The following is a 20,728-nucleotide window of genomic DNA, read 5'->3' as shown; positions in this document are numbered from 1 at the left end:
AACCAGGGTAAAGAAGTTTTATGCATATTGTTACATTCGTGCAGGAGTGTTGCTCTCTTGTGCAGAAATACATACCACTAAAATAGTCCTTCGCTGCTGCCCCACCCCCACCCCCTTGTGACACACTGATCAAAGCTAAAGGACAAGTTCACCTTCATAGACATGTGGGTTGAGTGAATGCAACAATATTTCTAGAACACATCATTCAGAGTTTGAGGAAAATCGGACAATCCGTACAAAAGCTATGAAATTTTGAAGTTTCTGCTCAGTCACGGCTGGATGAAAAGACTACTAAAGCTTGTGATGTCACATGAGTACAATGGTATAAAGAAAGAATAAAGAAAATTCAACATATTTCCATTTTTCTCGCATAACAAAAGAACACTCGACTTCTCTCTTTCAGAAGGCAGGGGGAATCCTTAACATATGTCAGTAGCAAGTCGAAGAAATGTGTACTTTATTCAAAAAGTAAAGTTTTGTGAAATTCTCTTTTTATTTTCCTTACATAGTTGTACGCATGTGACATCATACACTGTAGTAGTCTTCTCTTCCAGCAGTGACTGCGCAGATACTTAAAATATTCGTAACTTTTAAACGGATTGTCCAATTTTCCTCAAACTTTCACTGATGTGTTCTACTAATATTGCTGCATTCTCTCACTCCTTATGTATATGAAGGTGGACTTGTCCTTTAAGGCTCTATTTACTAGGCATGTTAGTCGTTTTAATTGAGCATTCATGAATGTTCAAGATGACAAAGCTAAAACATGTTGCTAGTTTACATACTATTATTCTTTACATTTTTATTTCCTAGGTGCTCAAACTTTGTACATATACAGCTTCATACAGTGTGGACTGCTCTTAGCCTAGCTGAGATTACAAATGCAGCCATTTCAGAGGAAGTTGTAACTTTCAGAACATTTCCTGTAAGATCTGCAATATCTTCACACTTTCTGACCTTTAATAGCTATCATTGAACTGTCATCCATCCCTCTGCTCTGTGTGTTTACACTTCACTTCCAGGAGATACAATCTCAACTGATTGACAGATTCAATATAACTGGCATGTACAAATATATTGAAAGAAGACCAGAATTTAATAGATGTCTACTGTATGATGGACAACCATTTAACACATCGTGCTATGATAGTTTGAAATCTTTCTTTTCTTTAACCGAACTCATACACATTTTATGATTGAAATAATACCCTGCACTTTTTTTTAACCTTTCAGTTTACTACAAGCAAGAATGTAATTTCACTAATTCCATGCCATGAATCCAGACATCCCCACAATAGTAGACATGGCAACTGTAGCAGAGGAATCATGTTAGCTCTCTGTGGGCAACGTTCACATGCCCGATTCAGTTGACGGCTTTCCAACTTCACATATTTTGCTTAAACGTGCAACCCGCAGACAAAATGATATATGACTTTGAATATACCACATTTCGTTGAAAGTGTCATAGGCATAGCTTTTCAATGAAATTTTACACCAAAGCAACATTTTGCGGGGACCGTTTTGACAGGCAGGGTAAAAAAAGATTCCCTGGACGTTACCCAGATATTGTTACAGTAACTCCTTTCTAGCTTGAAAGGCTCTGTTAAAATGGGGCTTCAGTGTCTAGTACATACCTCATCATAGGACTCACTGTCTGCCGGTTCGAGGGAGCCGTCCTTCTTCTCGACATACTTGACGCCGTTGATAGAGCACTGCCTGAACTTCATCTCGTTTTCCGTCAGCGTGCCCGTCTTGTCGGTGAACATGTACTCCACCTGGCCCAGCTCCTCGTTCAGGTCCGAAGTGTTGGCCTTGGCGACCTCGTTGGCTGCCTGTGAGAGGGCGCCAGAGTTCAAAGAAATTCAGGAGGTGAACAATTCTCTGTTTTGTTTCTTTTGAAGGTATGCTTAATTTCTTTCTGATTAAAGCCATATGATACATAATATTATTATAGATTTCTCCTGCACACATATATTACGACCACAGACTCTTTCCCCCCAGTTGGTTCACTTGTCTGGTCTGTCTGGGCTTATATCTGTAAATCTAGCAAATTTGGGGTTCTGATAAAAAGGGCCTTTATTAATTTTGAGTGTGTGTGCAGGGGCGGATCCAAGAATTCCATAAAGGGGAGGCGCCTTTACAAAATTAAAGGGGAGCGCATGCCTCCCCCCCCCCCCCCATTTTTTCTCTTTTTATTTGTTTTGTTGAAAAAAAAAAATCCTCTGGATCTGCCACTGGTGTGTATTGGTTAGTGGTCAAGGTTCATGTTCAGTTCCTATCACAAAGTACACTGTAAGGAGCGAAACTGCAGAAAGTCATGGATGTTGTAATTTTTTGGGGATCCCCCTTTTTTTTTTAGAACTATACAAGCCCCCCATTCCACAGCCCATGACCGGGTATGCATGTAAAAAGCAGTCTACAGTGATACTGCATGGTACTGTATATGCCATACATGTATATCTAACAAGTCTAATTTTTCTCAAATTTCATGAGTGACAGGGGAAAACAAAAAAAAATCGAAATTTGAAGAGATAACATGAGATCCTCACAGCATACTGCATATGCCCTAGAGTAAAATACTTCCTTGGTCTTCTGCCAATTCCCATCAAGACATAAAAACAAAAGTGAAAATAAGGGAATGGAAGAATGTCACATGAGGGCTGATATCTAGAGAGGAATCCTTTTCCTCTGTTATTTATAAAGTAATACATCACACAAACTTTAATCCCAAGAGGATTATTTTCGAACAGATAATCTCATGTCGTCTTTGCATAGATGACAATACCAAGTGATACAAGTTTGTGTATTTGTTGTTGTTTGTTTCATTTTCCATCCGAAAAGATGACTGGATAGCTTACATTCAGCTGCACTAGCTGGTCTTCAATGGAGTTTTGACAAGCTAACTTTAACCACAAGAGAAGGGATTACTGTACTAAAAAAAAAAAAGTAAACTTCTCTTGGATATCTTATAAAGGACAAATCAAATATCGAATCACTTGCATCCTTGATGAAAAGTGCTGAGTAGGGTGTGCACACAGGATTTTTTTTTTCATTTGATTTTTCTGAAGGACCACCTAAATGAAACAGAAAATTTCAAAACTGATAGTATTTGTAAACTTGTCCTAACAAAGTTTGTTGACATCATCACACGGAGCAGGTACGGAAACAACAAGGAAGGATGTGGGTTGCTATATTGTCAATAGAGAGAAGTTGGTCAACCAGAAGAGAAGTGATCACAGCATGTATGATTTTTTTTTTTTTATCATTTTTCTGAAGGACCATCTAAATGAAACAGAAAATTTCAAAACTGATAGTATTTGTAAACTTGTCCTAACAAAGTTTGTTGACATCATCACACAGAGCAGGTACGGAAACAACAAGGAAGGAAGTGGGTTACTTTATTGTCAATAGAGAGAAATTGGTCAAGGCCATTGTCTAAAGTAAAAAAAATCCATAGTCAAGGCACTGTACATCTCACATGCTGTGAAACTTGGTCACATGTACTGTTGGCTGCTAAATACCCCGCCCTCACATGGCATACAAGTCTATTTGTGGACTGCATCATCACATTCTGTTTTTCCATAATAACATTAGCATAGCAACTACACAGCATGTCCCCTTCCACACAAAAACTCACTGAGTGGAATTTATAATCAGACAAGACAACTCAAAATCAAAAATAAAAAAAGAAATGTTTCCATTACACTTCAGAGTAGAGGTGTAATACAACACATACAAATATCAGCTATAATCAACCCTTGCATTACCAAAGGAATTTTGCTGCTGTTTCTGAGATGGTGATTCATATCACTTATTGTCAATGAAAATTGTAATCATTTTCTTTTCATTTGTACAGCTGATCTTGAACAGGTACAGACAATTTTCAAGTAAGCCTAACCATAGTCATGACATATAAAATCTTCTTTTTGAGATGCAGGTCCAAACAGGCTTGAATCTCACGTGACTTTGAAGATAAATTTGACCTTGATGCATGGACCACAAGCACCCTTTGAATGGCTTTACAATTCTGTACCCCAATGAACGATTTGTATTGATTTTAATCAGAACGCATTTTGATAAACAGTCGATGATGAAAGAGGCCAAATATGACCATCCTTGGAACTGCCATGAACTGCTTTTTTCCCCACTATGTAGGTATCTATCAATAAACACCTCAGTGCTTGTACAACTTGATCAAGCAAAGACATTTTCTGTATTCGCGCATTAAGTGTATTTTGGCATTGCTTAGGAGTGGCGTTTCTGGGGCCTGTTTGGGTCATCTGTGTCCAGTGTGTCCACCTGTGTCAATCAACTTTGAATAGAAATGGGCCACTTGTGGTAAAATCATCACAAACAGCCTGTTGAATGGTCACTCTAGCTTAATATCATGAATGTAAACAGATTTTGTATGAATTTTTACAAAGTGACCATGAATTTGGGGCTCTGGTAAACCGTCATGGGTTGTCATTGTCATCAACGATGAAATATTTATCTTTAAGATCTTTCAGATGATATTTTGCATCAAAATGTGTGAGAGTTGACATAATAGTAATATTCTCACCTCATCATACATTTCTATGTCCCAGCCAAGATAGATGGAACCCAAAAACTTCTGCATTTCTGCAAGGATGGACATCAAACAAACAAAATATTTACTCACAGATTATATATATAAAATTCTGATACAATTTGCCATTAAGAATCATCCATTCTAAATCACTCTCCACAATCATAGACATGACTGTGTCAAATTAACAACATGGGTCAAAGCATTAACACTGAAATAATTCAAGTGAACGATTCAATATTTCAACAAAATAAAGTATAGGAACCGTTGGAAAGAGATCATAACATTATCTTACAACTTGGCACACTCAAAAGGTACAAGATATTCTATTCATGATCAATGTAAAGCATCAATGCCACAAATGCCTGCTTTGCTACGTTTTGCTAGAGAGTTACCCACACCTTCAAGCACAATATGGGTAGAAAATTGAGGAAAACAATTAAACCTTCAAATATGATTTTACAAACAATGTGGAAACAGATCTTCTTCACTATTTTGTGATGCCAAGCTTTAGAAATAGGGTAGTTCTTTCAGAAAATACCATAAATCACTGAAGGACTTTGCTTACCAAAATATACATTTCTGGCCTACTAGTAAACTTTTACCAACCTGTGACTTTTGGATGGGCATTATTATGTACTATTACATATCAAAGATTAAATTATACTTGACATCTCTGCTATTCTATTGTAGAACAATTATCTGACAATTTTCAGCAAAATAAACAAAACTAGCAAGAGTTAACAGATTAATTCTTAATAAAAAAAAAAAAAAAATGTCAGTTTGAAATGAGCTTAATTGTAACACGTCATAAAGCTACTCAATGTACAGGCTGACTTCATATCTTCCAAAGATATGACTATACAAAATGAACAACAACACAAATATGAGGTATTTCTCACTGGTTGCAAATACTACAAGTTGTAGCATGAGTCTTGTCCATGATAAACACTAATTGTTCATCTTAGCAGAGCTGTGCCTTACATTGTGGGACCCTGTGGACGAACAGTCATATTTAGCAAATATGGCTGAACGGGCAATCCCCCATTTCTTCGTACTGTATATGTATTTTTCGTACAGACTGTATATATTTTATCTGAATACAGAAATATAAACAACAGCAACATAAAAACTTGGCAAGCACTGTGGTGATTGCTCGCAGGGGTTGAGTGATAATTTTTTACTGGTTGTTAAATGTTTCTTAGGGGCAACATGTGTGGGTTCACATGCCTACGGGCAATAGTAAATGTATTTACTTTTGTGTGCCCTGACCCTCATGTAGTCTCCATTCTTTTCATTTTCATTTTGTGTAACATGTACAGTACAGTGTATCCTTTGAACAAGTGTAATGTTCATTCTGGTTTTTGTGTCATGTTTGTAATGTTTATGATATGTATCCTATATTCTTTACCTGGTCGAATAGATAATAATAATAATGATAATAATAATAATAATAATGATAATAATAATAATGATAATAATAATAATAATAATAATAATAATAATAATAATAATAATAATAATAATAATAATAATAATAATAATAATAATAATAATAATAATCATCATCATCATAATCATAATAATAATAATAATAATAATAATAATAATAATGATAATAATAATAATGATAATAATTATAAAAATAATAACTTTTGCTTACCAATGGTGACGTATAATGAGATTGGAATGATGTAGTTGTAGAGGACAAGGAAAGACAAAAAATCCTCCATAACCTGCAGGAACTGCAATCAAAGACAGAAAAAGCGAGAGAGTAAAGTCAAGACAATTCATACATTTCCCTAATCCAGTTTGGTGATGACTATTCACTCGACAATCACAATGTTATCTTGATCTCGTTAACCCATTGAGGACGGGCTGATTTTGCCACAACATGCATTTTTCCCATAGACCCCTGCCCGAGTATACTCGGGACTTATCCTCAACGGGTTAAAGTTTGGGACGTTTTTAAACAGACCCCTGCCCGAGTATACTCGGGACTTATCCTCAACGGGTTAAAGTTTGGGACATTTTTAAACAGACCCCTGCCCGAGTATACTCGGGACTTATCCTAAACGGGTTAAAGTTTGGGACATTTTTAAACATCATTACATGAAGCTGCCATCACAGTTTTTCCCAAGACTCTCTCTGCTGAGTTCCTTGAGGAAACCTTTAGATCCTCTACAGAGCCTAAAATTATAACTCGTTTAATTCTTAACAAATGCAAAACAAAGGGAAACTGACCAGAAAGATAAATCATTTGAGTGAAAAATAAGCAAGTACAACGGGTATTCCATCAGGACTTGAATCAGAGACCTCCGGATTGCTAGACCGCCGCTCTTACCGACTGAGCTATGGAAAGCCCTTTTACGGTGTTCATTCTAGAAACTCTTTAATTCTCAATGTTTGTATGGTCACAAGCTTACATAAACTTGACTAAATCCCAATAGAATCGCATTCCCTTTGCTCATTTTTCGTTCACTTAATTTGCATGAACTTTTGATGACTCAAAAGTATTCCTTTCTAAAATGCAACATCTGGAAGTTCATAGAATGATTAGTTAAATACAAGTGTTTGTGTGCCCTCCAAGGAAACATCGCATTGCATCGGCATTGCATGCAGTGAGAAAGGTAGGCGTAAGTCTACATCATCTCAGTACCTGCTTAACACAGCAGTGTAGCAGGCATTATAGTGTTAGAGGTTTGTGTTGATGTTCATGCTTAGCACATTTCGCACGCAATAATTGCATTTGTTGTGTTTTTGTTTTTTGACACCTCCAGTTTTCACGTAATGCAGACCTTCTAAAGGAATGTAATAAATTATAGTGAATGAAACAGAGAGAGGAGAAAGGGCTTATGTGAGATATTATGATCGCTATAAAGTATGACACCTGTAAAAAAAACCTTTGTCTTGATTGATTACGTGCGTGTGACCACAACTACAACCAAACTACCACTTGAAGAGGAACAAAGCACAGTAATAACAACATTGTCCCTTGTCACAAAATTTGATTGTCGCTTTGCACGTAACACAAATTCCATGAACTTGAAATTAAAGAATGATTGTACAAAGGACCTACCGTGACATTATAGTCCGCCTTTGCTACTTCATAGAAGTACCATGAGTGTGGAACATAAGGCCTTGCGTTGTAGTAGTACTTTAGACCCGTACAGAGAGAAATCTGAAAAACTAGTACTGCTAACATGAAGAGAAGATAGTAGTTCATAATTCTGCAAAGAAAGAAATGGAAAGAAAAATATAATGCATCACATACATGCAGTACACGGATGCACTGCAAATTTTGCTAGCTTGAAATCATATTATCTAGCTACTGAATCAATATAAATTCTATCAATTGATTTGAAGTTATTCATATAATTAGCTGAGCTTAAAAAAAAAATGAAAAGCCATTGAACATATTTCTTCTTATTGTGAAGACATAGGTCCAACAGGTTCAATACATATTATGCATTAATATAATCATGTATACATACAACTGTATGTATTAATGAATCAATTCATGACTATACCTCAGAGTATACTACAGCTTATAAAATTTCAATTTATACAAAATGATATGTTTCTCCTTGTGAAAATACTGGAGAAATATGGTTAAGGGGTAAATAAGCAAGCAACATATTTTGTGGAATAGATTAACAATTTGTTTAGGGGTTTTTTTCACCCAGATATTTGATAGCATTTGGAAGATATCTGAAGCTATTAAAAGCAAAGCAGAGAATTCTAAGGAGTACAGTTTGTTTCAAATTCAGAATATACATCTTTGAACAATGGTGTAACAATGGATTCAATAAATGACTGCATACAGGACTACCTAGAATAAACTATAGATTAATTAACAATAAAGTAATGGACTTCATAATTAACATATGACACAATGAATATTGTTTTCACCACATTTACTATTATCATACACAATCCTGTCATCAGTATGACATTTATTTCTGAATCTTACTTGTAGCAAATATCATGGTACTACACATTGCATAGCGATAAGCACAGAGGATGAAAGTATTAGAGAAAGATCATCATTACTACCTATTTTGGTACTTTCACAAATGTGAACAGACATGTTTGGTGGTGAAATATTTACGTTTCTACGCAGGAAAACTTCTGTCCCTTTGTCTTTGAGTTTAAGGCCATTTTGGTTTCTTCGCCTGTGTACACAGCACAGCCTGTTGAAAAAAGAAAATACAAACAAGAAATCAAAAAAAGGTATCTCATCCCAACTTGTATTAATGTCAGTACTGCTGTCTTCAATCAAGTTACTAAAGAGGCACACGAACAAGACATCCAAAAAAAGAAAATAAACAATTATAATGATATATAAATACATCAATAAACACACAATTAAATTTACATAAAAAGATAGATAGAAAGATAATAAATAGATAAATAAATAAATGATTATATAAATAAATAAATAAATTAATTAATTAATAGAAAGATAAATTAAAAAAGAAAACACATACAGTGCAAAAGTGTTTTTGTAACTCTTGTTTGGGGCTGGTTATCCCATGATGTGCCGTTATTTGTAGAGTTTCAAAGGAGCTGTATCAAGTGCTTTTCCCCCAACACTCTGCTTTTAATTGATGATGCCGAGAAAAACAGGATGTCATGAACTGTTTAAACTGGAGGGTTTGGTCAAGATTTTTGCAAATCTCTAGGGGAAATAACATTTTGGCAATCAAACCATTGGCACAGCATTTTTTCTTTTTTTTTCTTTTCAAGGAAATGATTGACATGTGATTTGATTGTTGGTATTGTATATATCCAGTTCTGTGTTGGCACTCTTGAGAATAAATTAGACCCTGCATCACAGAAACACTAAAAGTCCCCACAAATGGATTTCTAGTTAAGTGCAGATTTGAAATAACAAACTCTAAGCTTAAAAATGATTTATAACTCGATACAAATGGGTTTTCTTAACCTATGTAAATAATGGAAAGAAAGTCAACACTCTGGAAATGTGTTTACTGAGAAAAGAGCTCTGAAATATTGGGTCAATTCAAGTGTTTATCAAATCTCACCGTGCTGTGCCCTCTGCTAAAAAAAAAATGGGACAAAAAACAGGATGTAAAACTTCATAGCAACCACAGTGAAGGGATTAACACATTTGGCTGAATTTTTGCAAACTGCATTAGCACATTCAATTCATGACTAGTACTAACTTTTAAGGCAGTAGCATCATTCTTTCAAAAGTTATGCGAGTTAAAAGTGAAGTGTGTGCAAAAGGTTGTTAAGGAAGGAGAAGGACCTCCAACACGTTCTGTTTTTTTTTTCAGAATTGTAGGAAAGCTTCCAAAATATAACTTTTCATAAAGAAATGAAAAAAAAGTACTAAAGATTGACTACATTAACCAATTTCACCAATTTCGAGTCTTCACATTCACAATATCGGGCTGTGCAACTTGAATGTTGGTTTTGTGATGCTCTGTCACATATTATAATTATAGTAATTACCAAGTTTTCAACTTCATAAGAATTAGCTAGCATATCAAAGGAACAAAAAGAATAACAGAATCATTCACTATTCAACCACTTGGAAAAGAAAAGAAAAAGGTAGCTCTGTCAGAGTACTTTCTTTCCTGCATACAAACACTATCCTTGAGCTTCATGTCATGTTTTGGCTGACAACTTTTGAAACAGTTTGAAACTTTTCTGACAGTTATCAAGAATCAATCATGGAGGCTACAAAAGGACTACTTACAACCAATGTTTACTACAAGGCATGAAGAAAGCCTCCAGATTTCTATTTATTCCCTTGACACATACTTACCGTACACATATTCTGTATTTTTAAGGCGGCATCCACGTAGTAAGACATTTTCTGCATTTAAAGGCCTGTTGAGCAGAGAAAGAAAAGTTATGTGATCTCACAGAAAGATGAGCCCAGAGGATAACTCGAAGTACAAAGGCACTGTTTGTGGCATTAATCAGAAATACATTTCAGAGCTTAGGTCAACACTGTAAATTTTATTAGTCCTCTTCTAAAGTATATGTCAAAATCCCTACTATGCATATATGAGCAGAAGTTATGACCTACTTTTCGGGTCAAAACTTTTTGAGGAATTCTCCAAAGAGGTTTCAATTCAATATGCTTCCAGTCATTACAAAACAATATCTGTCCTGTCTATCTACTGAAATTCACTTAGGCATGTGACTCTGAATAGATTTCTAAACCTTGACCTGACACAATACCATTGTACAGATATTGTAGGTCTGATAACAACTTATTTTGAATCTAGCACAAATCAGGTGTCACTGTGTGTGTTGACATATATACACTGAGGCCTCACTGTTTAAACTGCTACAAATATACATTGTATGTTGATTCAGTAGATCCATGCCCTGTGAGAGCAGGCAAAGTGAAGAGGTCACTAGTACACTGACCACAGAGTAAAGAAGTCTGTACACTACCCAGTGTATTGATACTTTTCCAAACCCATCACAAATTCTTAGTCTTTTCAACAAATGAAAAAGGTGTTTTGTTGTTTGATAGTCAATAAGTCAGTGTATTCGTCTTGATCAAGTGATCTTTCCATGCATAGTCTACCAAGCCTGGTGTGAAACCCCCATAGTCCAATGTACAAGCTTATGTACGTGTGTACCTTCTGTTTGTAACAAGACTATGTCAGTATACACACCAAGCATTATCTTTGATTATCTACAATCTTCCTAGATGGGTGAAAATTCTGAATTACTGGCAAAGCGTTGAAATCTCTCAAATGCTTACTTTGTAACAGGCACATTGGTATGTTGGTAAAACGTTATCCTTCCCACAAACCGGTAGAGGTCTGTGATCGGCTGCTGGCACTCGATCTTGGCCGACAGAGCGTTCAGACTCTCCTCGTTCTGCAAGATGGCTGTGTCGGGCAGTGAGCGAAATATCTGCAGAAGGAAATGTGGAGGGCAAATACACAGTTTCTATTCTGAACACAGAGCAACTAGATTAAACATCAAAGAGAGTTTGACCATACACTGCACATGGGATAGGTCAAGTAAGTATGCGACTGTGCTGACATGGCTACAAATAATCAGCTATAGAAGACCTGTGGGGGGCGTTTCATCAACGAGTTCGTCGGAGGTTTTCACTGACAAATTTGCTATCAGCTAGACGCAAGGATTTCAGTAGCTTTTAACAGTTGTCAGTGTAAATCACTGACAAAAAGTTTCATGAAACAGTCCCCTGGGGATACCATGAAGTGGGAAGGCTGGCCAGGCTCGGATATACAATGCATTCAAGAATACCCATATTTGATTGTGTACAGCTTTATCACCAATCTTTATGAAAGCACACACACAGCCCAAGAATCTCAACTGGGACTGATCATTACAGATGATCGTACATTCGATTGCACATATTCGCTGACCGGGGCTCTTCATAGTTTTCGAATGTACCTGAGTGGGCAGTAAATTAATCAGGCCACCTATAAATCCTCAAGCTATCAGGTCATTAACCGTTGAGGATGAGCCCCGATTATACCAGAGACTCCAACTCTCCCGCTTTCGACGGGAGATTTCCCGCCGAAAGCCCACTTTTGCAAAATCTCCCGTTCTCCCGCTTGAGATTTAATTTCTCCCGCCCTGGCTCTGTGTCTCCCGTTTGAAATGATTTCTTACTTTTTGTCTTCGTATGTTGAAAAATAAGCCTTAGATAGCACGAGAGAGCATCAAAAACCCTAATCATTAGAGCTTCTGCAGGGCCCAAGTGGGCCCTGGACCCTGGCCGCAAGGAACTTTGCGCTCGTGATATGCGCTTCGCGCACATCAAGTTGGAGTCTCCCGTTTGCTAGGGGTTTCAGGCGGGAGTATCTCCAGATCAGAAGGTGCTTAGGGTTGGAGTCTCTGTTATACTCAAGCAGGTGTCTATGGGAAATGCATGTTATAGCAAAATTAGCCCATCCTCAACAGGTTAACTGTGCCCTGTGTTCTTTTGTTGGGGGCATGGTATGCCTAGCCTAGGTGATACCATTCACTGACTTGCGCTTGTCACCCGATGATGAACCAAAAGAGGTACATCATATCTCTCAAAGTAGATGCAAAATTATCCACATCAAGCTAAAGTAGACAGACACAACGGTTTTTTATGTAACCAGATAGATCTGAGACCTACACACCGTGCAGAGTGAGTGCACCATGTTGTTGATTATATTGTACTCTTGCACGAAAATGCGACAAGGCTATTAAAATCCAGTAACTCCTATACACAGACTGGTTGTCATGACAACCAATCATGCAGAGCTTTCCACCTTCTTTCCAGGACTGGTAATTTCCTACCTTTGACAAACCTTCAATAACCATTTATGTCCATCTGATTTGAATCAATCTTTGATACTGAAATCAATGTGAGCTGGAAACACACTCGACTAATTTGGCTGTTTCACAGCTCAGAATGAAGAAATAATGCATTCATCATCTTTGCCTTCTCTTTGTGAAGGACTTTTACAATGGGAGGGTTTAAATATGCAATAATCAGCACTCAGGGATAGAATACCACTTGAATACTGGAGATTAGCTTAGTAGATACTCTATCAGATAAGCATCACACCACAGTGAAGTGATGGGAGGAGGGCCGACACCAAGGCCACGCCTTCCACGCTAGGATGATAGACTACAACACTGACCTTCAGGTTAGTTTCTCCGTCGAGATTGGCCGTGGTCACGTGACAGTCGCCATCTTCCCGCACCGACGACAGCAGCATCATATCACAGGGTATCTCGTCATTATTGTTTACCTTCACGATATCACCAACCTGATGGCATTTATCATTGAGAACAAAGGGGAAACAAATACAGCCACTAGAAATATACACGCACATGTGAGGAAATGTATGTAATTGTACACATTTGTAGCATTCATCATCAAAACAATTGACAGTCGTTCAAATTTTACAAACTTTCCCTTGTATCTCACACTGGTCCTCAAGAAGCTATAGTAAAACAGTAAGGAGTTTAGTGCAACAGGGGTGTGGGAGTCCTTGTAGGAAAGGAAAAAGTCTGACAAATCTGAAACTTACGGGGGGAATGAAGTGCATTGAACTGTGAATATTTAGCATGCATTTGAATTGCAAAAAAAGGTATGAAAAGTGGATTTGGGCAGAGTAAAAATATCTGAAATCAGATTAGACTCATAACTCTCTCACCCCTGGCACAAAGAAAGATTGCCTCTGGACAAAATGTCGTTCATGAACAATTGAAGATTGCATATTGTAAGTATAAGAAATTATTACTTAAATTCAAACCTACTGTCGCTCATTTGGAGTGTATAAAGTTTTACAAATCGTCATACATGATAATTAAGTTTAGAAGAGTTTTGATGTCTTTGTAACTTTTATACACTTGTATACTTTAAAGGGATGGTACAGTATTGGTGGAGATGAGAATTGGGCTTTTAACTTTTGCGAGATACCAGGAAAACACTAATGAAATAGTACAGAGCATACCATTTTAAGAGGAATTCAAAATTTACTCGACGAAAATGAGGTTTGGAATGACTGAAACATCCAAAAACAATGTAAAACAAAGTGATTGTAATAGAATGTGGGTCCCACACTTTATTTTAGAATCGCTCTGATTTGGATATCTCAGCCATTTCAAAACCAATTTTCATCAAATAAATGTTGAATTTCTCATGGAATTACATGCTCTTTCATATTTCATAAGAGGTTTCTCATTATCTCACCAAAAAATGTTAGAAACCTGATATTAAGTCTCCACCAAAACTATACAATCCCTTTAAAGCCTCTTTGGAGTTGGCACAATGTCTTAAACTCATATCTCATCATGCATTACGAATAAGTCCATAGGTTCCACGATATTTGTGTCTGCGGCAACTGCTCCCATGAAATATCTGCACGCTAGGCCAAACATGAATTTCACCTACAAAATAACTCCAACTCTAATCCAAATCCTCACGTAAAACTAAACCTAAAACCCTATTACAACTCTAACCCTAACCGTAAGTCCTAAGAGAAAATAAGACCAGATAAATTGTCACAGGAGCAAATATTGTCTCACCAATTTAAATTTATATCAAATTCATAATCTCTATAGGAAACTCTTCTGCGATTGATCTCCATATAAACATCCCAATACACAATGATATACAGAATGTACTATACTGTAACATATAAACCAATCCTAACCGTGCATTTCAATACCATCACATTTTTCATGGTGTAACTGGAGTTGGCATGCCTTGAACTCATTTTTCATGACACATTAAGAATTAGGCTCCATTTTCTTCAGAAAGCTCTTCTCGAATAAATGTCCATTGAACAAGATATGACACGTCCCAATTCATACTGACACAGGATGTAACGTGCAAACCTTTAAAGGGATGGTACAGTATTGGTGGAGATGAGAATTGGGCTTTTAAAGATTTAGCGAGATACCAAGAAAGCACTTATGAAATAGTACAGAGTGTACCATTTTAAGGGGAATTCAAAGTTTATTTGATGAAAATCGGGTCTGGAATGACTGAAACATCAAAAAAAAAAAAAAGTAAAACAAAGCGATCGTAATAAAATGTGGGTCCCATACTTTATTAGAATTGCTCTATTTTGCATATCTCAGCCATTTTAAAACCAATTTTCATCAAATAAACATTGAATTCCTCATGGAATTACATGCTCTTTCATATTTTATAATAGGTTTCTCATTATCTCACACCCACAAAAATGCTAGACAACTGTAATTAGGTCTCAACCAAAACTATATGATCCCTTTTATGCCTTTACCATCATCTTTCTTCATGGTGTAACCGCATAATGCACACAGGGAATTTAATATCGATAAACGCATAAAAATGAACAAAACATAAAAAAGGAGCTGGTAGGCAGACGAGTTCATCGCCTTTCACTCACCCTGACATCCCTCGATTTCACTTTCTCTGGCATGCCATCACGTACGACGATTGTCGCCCGCTTGTTCACTTCGTTGTCCGCCTTGTGTCGTAACCAGTCTTCGTAGCCCTGCAAATGATACCAACAGAGATGATGGGTGATATTGGAACAGTATAGGTTTGAATCAAAATTACCATGCAATCAAAATTACCATGGAATCACACAAGGTCATCATATGTAACATTAAACTCATACAGTTGCACTTATATGGTTAAAAGGGGTACAAAAAGTAAGCAGTACTCACATCTGCATTTTCAAAACCCCAATATTAAATGTATTTCGTTGTTCTTCATTCATGCATCTTTCCCAACAATGCCTTATCCTGCATGAGAACCAAATTAACACTGGATATCATGGTCGGATCATTACTTGACTTCAAAATGTAATGTACACAAAATGTTACACGAAAGTGTGTGTATGCCTGTAATGTATGTACTTGCTGCATTCAACCTGTTTACATTCTGCCAGTACTGTGGCTGTGTTTACACATCAACAAAACCCTGCATTGGCTTGATAATTGTCAAAGCTTTACAGTACATCACATGCCATATTTGATTCAAAATCCTCCAGTGTCATTAACTATGAAACTGTAACTAGCTCCTGTGGGGCCGTATCAAAAATAAACATTACTCGGTTCTTATCTCCCTTTTATTGCCTAAATAGTACTATCTATTTTAACTGAGTACTACTGGTTACACATGCTGAGAGGCTTAATATTATAGATGTTTGTTTTATTTTGGCATTCTAAGACTCCTGCAATATAAAGCCCACAAATCGGGACCATACATACAAGTGTATCCCTTTTAACTTTTAATTTTTTATCCATAAGGGTGACGTTGCCAAGTGGCATTTCATATAAATTATTAAAGAACTGCGTAAAGCGAATTATGCACATTGTACTACTAGTATTAGATGACATTTCATACACGAAAACATGCAAGTTATGCCCGACCAAGGGGAAGTTGCATTCCAATGTTGTTTGGTTGGTTTTTGGTTGGTGTTTTTTTTTGTCAATCATAATAGAATTTTAGCAATGATTGACAGATGATGTCACTGGTACAATGTTGGTCTAGAGGTGTTTTTTTTTTTGTGGGCATATCCAAGTAAATGAATTGAATTTATTTCTACATCATGGGATGGAACACCCTGAGCTACAAAGGTAGTTTCTGGTAATAAGAACAAAAATAGTAGAATTATCAGCTGAGAAGCAGAAGGGCTTTATCGCAATTTGGGGAAAGGGGGGTATTGAGTTTTTGGTATCATGTTGTAGAGCTTGATCTCCTCTACATTACGGTGTCAATTTTAAATTATGTTCATTTTCAGTAAAATGTTAAAAATTTAAATTACAAGGGCACTATATTTCACCCTACATTTGGAATATTGCTTACAAATCTACTCTCTTTGATTATATACACCTTTCATTTCATGAAAATCGATTGTTTTGTTTTTATTTATGCTCAAATCTCAGAACACGATAACGCCTTTCTGTTTCTCAGCTGACAAAGGAAAAAATCTATAGCTCTACTTTTTTGCCACATAAGTGATGATCAGGGTATTATGAATCAATACAAGTCAACATGCAAATTTTGCACGGCATAGTCCCTTTCAAGAAAAACGTGGAACTTTCCTTTGGGCTGTGGGGGGGGGGGGGGGGGAGGTAATGCAGCCATCCTTGGAGCTGCTAATAACAATGTTGCTATTTCACCTCGAAAAGTTATCGTATCCAAGCACAACACAAAGCCTGCAGGTGTCGCCTTCTAGTCAATGCAGACTTACCTTGCACTTGAACTAATGAATCCCAACCTCCCATTAACTACAAACAATACACTGTGATTCTTCCATCAAAGGGCATGCTCTTATGGTCACTGTCAGTTAGAGCATTCAGCGTCAACTGAACAGAAATTTAAAGGCAACTCAGCAAATCAGTGGTAATCACTAAGGTCATAATCTTCAAATCTTAATTAACTTTAAGGGTTCATTTCTAAAGTATGTACATTTTATGCAATAAATTCCCTATAATCAGCACTTCCATTTACATTTGGTGTCCTTTAATTTTTTTCCATAGTAATCTTAACATCGCACAAAAGTCTTTAAGGATCATCGATACACGTGTGTGCTTACTTCACTGAAGGAATTAAATCAAAGTGCATATCCACTCTATGTTGGATTTAGTTCACCTTTAACAATGGATTGTAATTCAAGAAATAATTCACAAACATATAGTTTCGGACAATTTGGACGGTTCAAAAATTGTCTATGATCAACGAGATTGAAATGACCTCGAGATCCAACAAGGTCACCACAATTACTCCACAATTCAAACCACAATTTCAATCAGGGCGCAAGGTGTGATAGACATAAATAAAAATTCCATGATCAGCTACTAATGGCCAGTTGTGGCATGCACAGCGGATCACACACACAACAGTGGGAATTTCCCAGCATGATATAAACCACATCCTGTATTGGTACAGGGAGGTGCCATCTCCCTGACTGGAAGGTGCCTTTCCCTAACTAGAGAAGCACTCTGAGAGCGCAGACCTCCGCCAAGCATGCTGCCCATTTCCACCCGCACTGATCTTGTTCTTCAGTGATTTCCACCCATACGTACTGCATTGTGTGCTGAAAGCCGCCCAATTTCCCAATATATATAGAAGCCTTTGTTACACCATAAACCCTCAGCTGCACAGCGCGCCTCGCCCTAGCAGAAACTAGAGCACGCGCTTTAGTGCGCGCATGCAAACCTCAAATACGCGCAGCCTGAACTCCCAAGTTCATTGACCCTACCTGCCAAAATATCAAAAATCCTTCATAAATTCCCCCAAAATTCTTGGATCACTACCAAAAGTTAATCGTTTGTTACTTGTGTCATTCTCAACCTTTCCTGCAAGTTTCATCCCAATCCGTTCACTACTTTTTGAGTTATTTTGCACACGGACAAACGAACTAACTAACGAACAAACCAACGGTAACGAAAACATAACCTCCTCCCTTGGCGGAGGTAATAATCCACTACAATTGGTATGATAGTATACATGTACAAAGTATTGATAGTAGTGTCTTGTATAAATTCTATATATTCTGAATACTATAAACAAGTACACCCACACACCTACTGAAATTTTAAGCAGCTTTCAGGCAAGATAACCTTCGAGGGCCCGCCCAGTTGGACAGTACATCTGCCCCCCCCCCCCCCCATAGTCTAAAAGCAATTATGACAAATGTGTGATGTCATTGAGCCACTGCTACATAATATCTTTTAAAAATGCATAAATCTGTGCAGATAATCATACAGTCTGTTAAACATCAATATTTGGAGAAGGAAGTGTCTTTGAATCAGCACAATTGGCCGAATGGAAAATTTACATAAAAGTACATTTTGTGGCACCGTGACGAAAAACCTTTTGGATGAATTGCATACATGTGTGCTGTTGGAAAGCATGCCTCGAGGCTATTGTATATCCTGTAAACAAGACAGAACAGGTTGTTTGGATATTGTCTTAAACTCCATTACATCATGACTTGACTCGTGGCTCCACATAGCAGACTTCGTACCTAGGTGACGGTGCACCAAGGAGTAATTCTCCTCAAAAATAAGACCACACCCTCAGGAAATTCTACCATACTGCTCAGTGGCTAGAGTAACATTCAATGAGTCAGGGGACAGTCAAGATATCCTCACTTCATCCATTAGCACTGTTTGCACAAGCAATTACGCCAGGTTAACCATCAACATAGTGCGCACCAAGGCTGTCATAACTCAGAAATCTACGTTGAATGTACGATCAGGATCCCATAACGTCGTCACAATCACGCCAGCATATTATCTTTCATCACAAACTGGAGCAATTTGTGGCATACAGTCAATTAGGACGCCTCTGCTTCTTATGAAGTCGTATTCTGGTACATAATCCATCATTTACATTTTGATAACGTTCATTGATCTTGACCAGTGACCTTGAGGGTTGACCTCTAACCCATTGAGGACGGGCTGATTTTGCTACAACATGTTTCCATAGACACTTGCCCGAGCATACTCGGGACTCATTCTCAACGGGTTAACCCTCCCTGCAAAAGAACTACTTCTCAATCTATTTTTTTTCCAATACACCATGCACATATCATCACTGGACTTTTCTAGTTAAGTTAGAGCCAGATAATGACATTATTGACTAACTAAATGTGTGGTGATCTTTTACCTATCACCCCTATCATTTCAGGCAATCTTACGTTAATTCATTTCCTATCCTTCTTGCAAAATACTTTACTATCCATTGGACTTTAAGAAATAATGCACAGTAAAAGAAAAAGAAATATTGCATATATATATATATATATATCATTATATTGAATTCAAAAATCATATTTTGTTTAAAAATAGGGAAGGTGTACTGGCATACTTTACATGTTACATCACACAAAATACTTTTTTGGGGGAGAGGGCTGAATTACAAAAAAAAAAAAAAATAATAAACAGGGTATTAACTTAAAGACATTCTAGGTTTTCCTCCAGATCGACTTCTTAGGAATTTTGTGTAGCCACAAGTATGTCTGTGGGCAGAAGGCGTCTGAGATAATGGCATTGGTGCATCTTGTTCTAAGATCACTGTTTTGAGAAACGATATGAAACTGAAAATTTCAAATCTTTGTCTTCTGTTTCACTGTAAAGTAAATACAATGTACTTTGAATGGTCTACTTCTCTGACAGTGCTCTTTTAATCAAAGTCAACTTGGTATTAAAATTGATGGTCCATTCTGTAATTCTACATGTTACCTATCAGGAAGGAATAAAGCAATCATGGACTGTGCAATGTAATTTTTCGCTTACCTGTTTGATCATAGACACACCGACAACAAATATAAGAGGCAGTATACTCGTCCATGGGCTGACAGGTGAATCAATGACAAGCTGAGATAAAAAGATATGAAAATGGACAAGTTAAATAAATATATGTATGGAATGAGTGAATACAGCAATATTAGTAGAACACACTGGTGACAGTTTTAGGAAAATTGAACAATCCGTTCAAAAGTTCCGAATCTTTAAAATTTCAGTACCACCATCACTGGTTGAGAAGACTAATGTGTTACACTTTGTAATGTTTGCATAGAACGATATAAAGAAAATACACAGAAAATTCAACAGATTTTAATTCTTCTAGCATAATAAAAGAGTACTTGACTTGCATTTTTCGGAAGGCAGGGAAAATATTACCCTCACTGTACATCAGTAACA

The 20,728-nt window shown here is 36.9% G+C and overlaps 1 protein-coding gene across 1 annotated transcript in view; it reads right to left on the bottom strand.

Moving 5' to 3' along the window:
* Window positions 1–20,728, bottom strand: part of LOC139716740 (phospholipid-transporting ATPase IF-like) — a 93,302-nt gene that overhangs the window by 38,999 nt on the left and 33,575 nt on the right. Inside the window, exons 4-13 of the mRNA XM_071628271.1 lie at window positions 20,321–20,401; window positions 15,454–15,561; window positions 13,213–13,341; window positions 11,322–11,476; window positions 10,365–10,429; window positions 8,679–8,760; window positions 7,647–7,797; window positions 6,231–6,312; window positions 4,562–4,620; window positions 1,635–1,832 (exon numbers count right to left, since the gene is read on the bottom strand). Coding sequence (XP_071484372.1) covers window positions 1,635–1,832; window positions 4,562–4,620; window positions 6,231–6,312; window positions 7,647–7,797; window positions 8,679–8,760; window positions 10,365–10,429; window positions 11,322–11,476; window positions 13,213–13,341; window positions 15,454–15,561; window positions 20,321–20,401 — 1,110 coding nt within the window. The remainder of the gene's footprint in view (window positions 1–1,634; window positions 1,833–4,561; window positions 4,621–6,230; window positions 6,313–7,646; window positions 7,798–8,678; window positions 8,761–10,364; window positions 10,430–11,321; window positions 11,477–13,212; window positions 13,342–15,453; window positions 15,562–20,320; window positions 20,402–20,728) is intronic.

Source organism: Diadema antillarum, unplaced genomic scaffold (genome assembly GCF_040938485.1).
Source record: "Diadema antillarum isolate AM-2024a unplaced genomic scaffold, OU_Dant_1.0 scf00000069, whole genome shotgun sequence".
NCBI lineage: Eukaryota > Metazoa > Echinodermata > Echinoidea > Diadematoida > Diadematidae > Diadema > Diadema antillarum.
Note: the sequence above shows the minus strand (reverse complement) of the source record. Positions and strands in the feature narration are given on the sequence as shown.